The 5,583-nt window shown below is 44.4% G+C and overlaps 1 protein-coding gene across 1 annotated transcript in view; it reads left to right on the top strand.

Moving 5' to 3' along the window:
• The window catches only part of fbn1 (fibrillin 1), an 88,826-nt gene that overhangs the window by 28,230 nt on the left and 55,013 nt on the right, over positions 1 to 5,583 (top strand). The window contains exons 15-22 of the mRNA XM_016285771.1: positions 668 to 820; positions 1,151 to 1,204; positions 1,486 to 1,611; positions 1,685 to 1,810; positions 2,164 to 2,277; positions 2,351 to 2,488; positions 3,717 to 3,767; positions 4,960 to 5,109. Coding sequence (XP_016141257.1) covers positions 668 to 820; positions 1,151 to 1,204; positions 1,486 to 1,611; positions 1,685 to 1,810; positions 2,164 to 2,277; positions 2,351 to 2,488; positions 3,717 to 3,767; positions 4,960 to 5,109 — 912 coding nt within the window. The remainder of the gene's footprint in view (positions 1 to 667; positions 821 to 1,150; positions 1,205 to 1,485; positions 1,612 to 1,684; positions 1,811 to 2,163; positions 2,278 to 2,350; positions 2,489 to 3,716; positions 3,768 to 4,959; positions 5,110 to 5,583) is intronic.

Here is a 5,583-nt window from a genome sequence, read left to right as displayed (position 1 = left end):
ACACTCTCTCTCACACACACTCACTCACTCTCACACACACACACACACACACACTCACACACACACACACACTCTCACTCTCACACACACTCTCTCAAACTCTTACACACACTGTCTCACACTCACACACACTCACTCTCTCACACTCACGCTCACTCACTCTCTCACACACTCTCACACACTCTCTCACACACTCTCACACACACTCATACACTCACTCTCTCTCACACACACACACACACTCTCACTCTCACAAACACTCACCCCCTCTCGCTCTCACACACACACACACTCACACACACTCACACACACTCACTCACTATTGCACACTCACTCACACACACACACACACACACACACTCTCACACACACTCACTCACTCTTACACTCACACACACACTCACTCTCTCATTCTCACACACTCACTAACTCTCAAACACTCGCTCTCTCATTCTCACACACACACACACACACACTTACTCACTCTCACACACACACACACACACACACACACACACACACACAGGGTTTGTTGTTCTCATTAAGGGTTTGTTTGTTGTTCTGAGTGTTGATCTGGTGTTCTGCAGCCATTTAGTCAATGGTTGTTTATCGCGGCATGTTGTTGTTGTTGAAATGCGACGCTGAGGACTCTTCTGCTCTCCTGCAGACACACACATGCGCAGCACGTGTTACGGAGGATATAAGCGTGGTCAGTGTGTGCGACCGTTCTTCGGCGCTGTGACCAAATCTGAGTGCTGCTGCGCCAGTGTGGAGTACGCCTACGGAGAGCCGTGCCAGCCTTGCCCGCCGCTCAACTCGGGTACACTCACACACTCACACTCTCACACACACACACACACTCAAACACACACTATAACTAACACGCACACACACACACACACACACAGGCGGGTGTAGCGTGACTCTGCAGCAGCTCTCACACATCACTCCTCGCCTCTGCTCACCATAAAATCCATGACATCATGGATGACATCAGCACCTTCAGAGGCTCAGCATGTCTGAGATTGAAGCGTGTGTTTGTGTGACTGTTGCCTTAAACAAACACAAACACACACACATACGCTGCAGCCATGTTTAGAGTTCTCTGGCATCTGCAAACACGTTGTTAAATTGTGTGTTTATGTTCCAGCGGAGTTTTCGGCTCTCTGCAGTCACGGCCTAGGAACCACGACTGATGGCAGAGGTGCGGCCAAACACACACACACACACACACACACACACAGACAGAAGAGAACTGTGAAGAAACTGTCATGGTCAGATTTCATAATGAATTACAAATAATTCAAAATATTTTGTAATTACATAAATAATACAGTTTAATTTACATTAACTATTAGTATCTATAGATTTAAGTAAACAATTAAACAATAAAAAGTGAAGAAAAAAAAAATCTTACCCATGTATTTTATGTGCATGTATGTTCACATGCATGTGTTTAGATGTGAATCTCTCTCTGTGTGTCAGATATAAACGAGTGTGCGCTGGATCCTGATATCTGTCAGAACGGCGTGTGCGAGAACATGCTCCGAACATACAAGTGTAACTGTAATCTGGGCTTTGAGGTGGACATCAGCGGGAAGACCTGCGTCGGTCAGTATCTCTGCAGACATTAGCGTGTGAAGCGCGCAGACGTCTGCATCACGCATGTGCGTCTGTGTTTCAGATGTGGACGAGTGCATGATGAACAGACACCTGTGTGAGAACGGCCTGTGCAGAAACACACCGGGCAGCTTCACCTGCCACTGTCCGAAGGGCTTCACCTTCCAGCCCGAGACAGAGGTGTGTGAAGGTGGGTCACGTCTGTCTCTCTCTCTCACACACACACACACACACACACTCACACTGCTGAGGGCATAAATCACACTAACTACATAAAATGTGACCCTGGACCACAAAACCAGTCATAAGGGTCAATAGGACAATATTTGATCGAGATACAACTATTTGAAAATCTGGAATCTGAGGGTGCAAAAAAATCTAAACACTGAGAAAATCATCTTTAAAGTTGTCCAAATGAAGTTCTTAGCAATGCATATTACTAATCAAACATTAAGTTTTGATATATTTACGGTAGGACATTTACTAAATATCTTCAAGGAACATGATCTTTACTTAATATCCTAATGATTTTTGGCATAAAAGAGAAGTGCTTGAGTAACCCGTGTGTGAACAGCGAGTGTAAGAACAGCGACGGGTCGTTCGTGTGTATCTGCTCCGCGGGAAGCATTCTGGACAGCTCAGGAACTCTGTGTGTGGGTGAGTGCACTTCCTGTCACACTCATCACATGTGTGTGTTAAAGCCTCATGCGTGTGTGTGTGCGTGTGTCAGAGACCACTAAGGGCACGTGTTGGCTGAAGATGGTGAATGGACCGTGTGAGGTTAACATTAACGGAGCGACGCTGAAGTCTCACTGCTGTGCTACGCTGGGGGCGGGCTGGGGCTCGCCGTGTACCAAATGTGAACCAGGTGAGACTCAACCTCCACTAACTAACCCGTCTGACACCTCAAACACATACATGATTACATTACATGATCTTCAGAAATCAGTATAATATGCTGATTTGCTGCTCAAGAAACATTTCTGATTATCATCAATGTTGAAAACAGTTGTGCTGCACAATATTCTTGTGGCAACCGTGATGCATTCTATTTTTCAGGATTCACAGACGAACAGAAAGTTCAAAAGAACAGCATTTATTTGAAATCGAATCTCTGAGAATGTCTTAACTGTCACTTTTGATCAATTTAATGCCTCTTTGATGAATAAAAGTATAAATTTTTTAAAATCTTTTCTATAAAACAGAAAGTTCCGGTCCTTGGTTCTGATTGGCTGAGCCATGTTCGAACCTTTGTTTACGTTTTTGTGTTGCTCGGCAACCACTTTGTAGCAACCACAACTGTTTCTGAGGAGCTACATTGTTTGGTGGAAGAATACTGTGTTTATTAATATCATTACACTTTATTTGCTCTGTTTTATTTTGTGAAACCGTACTACGTATATGAAATAACCGTTTTATAAAAGCAGTAACCCCCGTGAAGTCGTGGTTTACAGTGAATCTATAACAGCTAAGGGGGTTCATTATCATATTCACTGTAAACCACGGCAGGCACGGCGCCAGAATGGGGTGCTAAGGGGGGGCTAGACCAATATGTGGGGGTGCTAAGAAAATAAATGATATTGATGACGTCAGAGTTACTTCATAAAGAAATGGGGCTAAACCGGGGCTATTAAAAATTCTGACACCCTAGCCCCGGTGTAGCGCCGTCACTGAACCACGGCTTCTTGGAGCTTATTGCTTTATTAAAGTAGTAGTATATCATGGTTTCCACAAAAATATTGTGCAGCACGACTGTTTTCAACATTGATAATAATCAGAAATGTTTCTTGAGCAGCAGATCAGCATATTATACTGATTTCTGAAGATCATGTGACACTGAAGACTGGAGGAATGATGCTGAAAATACAGCTGCGCATCACAGAAATACATTACAGTTTAACAGAGATTCACAGAGAAAACAGCTGTTTTAAATTGTAATAATATTTCACTTTTTTTTACTGTATTTTTAATCAAATAAAAGCAGCCTTGGTGTACAGAAGAGAGTCTTTCAGAAACATTAAAGAATCTGTATTAGTGTAAGCTGGTGATGTGTGTCCGGTGTGTGTCCGGAGTAAAGTGTGTGTTGTGTGTTTCAGATCCGTTCTGCTCTAAAGGTTACGCGCGAGTGAAGGGGACCATCTGTGAGGGTGAGATCTCGCATCACGCTTCACTGTCTGCATGCATTCAGAGTCTCATATTCAGCTGCTTCACGTTTGTGTGTGTGTGTGTCTGTCTGTCTGTGTGTGTGTCTGTGTGTGTCTGTCTGTCTGTGTGTCTGTGTGTGTCTGTCTGTGTGTGTGTCTGTCTGTGTGTGTGTCTGTCTGTGTGTGTGTCTGTCTGTGTGTGTGTCTGTCTGTGTGTGTGTCTGTCTGTGTGTGTGTCTGTCTGTGTGTGTGTCTGTCTGTGTGTGTGTCTGTCTGTGTGTGTGTCTGTCTGTGTGTGTGTCTGTCTGTGTGTGTGTCTGTCTGTGTGTGTGTCTGTCTGTGTGTGTGTCTGTCTGTGTGTGTGTCTGTCTGTGTGTGTGTCTGTCTGTGTGTGTGTCTGTCTGTGTGTGTGTCTGTCTGTGTGTGTGTCTGTCTGTGTGTGTGTCTGTCTGTGTGTGTGTCTGTCTGTGTGTGTGTCTGTCTGTGTGTGTGTCTGTCTGTGTGTGTGTCTGTCTGTGTGTGTGTCTGTCTGTGTGTGTGTCTGTCTGTGTGTGTGTCTGTCTGTGTGTGTGTCTGTCTGTGTGTGTGTCTGTCTGTGTGTGTGTCTGTCTGTGTGTGTGTCTGTCTGTGTGTGTGTCTGTCTGTGTGTGTGTCTGTCTGTGTGTGTGTCTGTCTGTGTGTGTGTCTGTCTGTGTGTGTGTCTGTCTGTGTGTGTGTCTGTCTGTGTGTGTGTCTGTCTGTGTGTGTGTCTGTCTGTGTGTGTGTCTGTCTGTGTGTGTGTCTGTCTGTGTGTGTGTCTGTCTGTGTGTGTGTCTGTCTGTGTGTGTGTCTGTCTGTGTGTGTGTCTGTCTGTGTGTGTGTCTGTCTGTGTGTGTGTCTGTCTGTGTGTGTGTCTGTCTGTGTGTGTGTCTGTCTGTGTGTGTGTCTGTCTGTGTGTGTGTCTGTCTGTGTGTGTGTCTGTCTGTGTGTGTGTCTGTCTGTGTGTGTGTCTGTCTGTGTGTGTGTCTGTCTGTGTGTGTGTCTGTCTGTGTGTGTGTCTGTCTGTGTGTGTGTCTGTCTGTGTGTGTGTCTGTCTGTGTGTGTGTCTGTCTGTGTGTGTGTCTGTCTGTGTGTGTGTCTGTCTGTGTGTGTGTCTGTGTGTGTGTGTGTGTGTGTCTGTGTCTGTGTGTGTGTCTGTGTGTCTGTGTGTGTGCAGATGTGAACGAGTGTGACGTGTTTCCCGGCGTCTGCATCAATGGGAAGTGTGTGAACACAGACGGGTCGTTCATCTGCCAGTGTCCCAGTGGGATGACGGTGGACTCCACTGGAAGGACCTGCGTTGGTGCGTATGAAACTCCAGCAGAGTGTATTTCTGATGAGTGCATCACCCATAAAACTACTCTGTTCTGAATTCTCAGGTTCATGAATGTGTCCCTGGAGCACAGAAGCAGTGTTGAGTCGCTGGGGGATATTTGTAGCAATAGCCAACAATACATTGTATGGGTCAAAATTATAGATTTTTCTTTTATGGATACAACTATTTGAAAATCTGGAATCTGAGGGTGCAAAAAAAATCACTATTAATTAATTAAGAATCACTATAAAAAATTGAGAATAAATATTGAGAAAATCATCTTTAAAGTTGTCCAAATGAAGTTCTTAGCAATGCATATTAATAATCAAACATTAAGTTTTGATATATTTACGGTAGGACATTTACAAAATATTTTCAAGGAACATGATCTTAATATCCTAATGATTTTTGGCATAAAAGAGAAATGTATAATTGTGACCCATACAATGTATTGTTGGCTATTGCTACAAATATCCCCCAGCGACT

The sequence above is a fragment of the Sinocyclocheilus grahami genome, unplaced genomic scaffold (genome assembly GCF_001515645.1).
Source record: "Sinocyclocheilus grahami isolate Dianchi unplaced genomic scaffold, SAMN03320097.WGS_v1.1 scaffold201.1, whole genome shotgun sequence".
Lineage (NCBI taxonomy): Eukaryota > Metazoa > Chordata > Actinopteri > Cypriniformes > Cyprinidae > Sinocyclocheilus > Sinocyclocheilus grahami.
The sequence above is the reverse complement of the archived record's forward strand: the minus strand, read 5'-3'. Positions and strand labels throughout refer to the sequence as shown.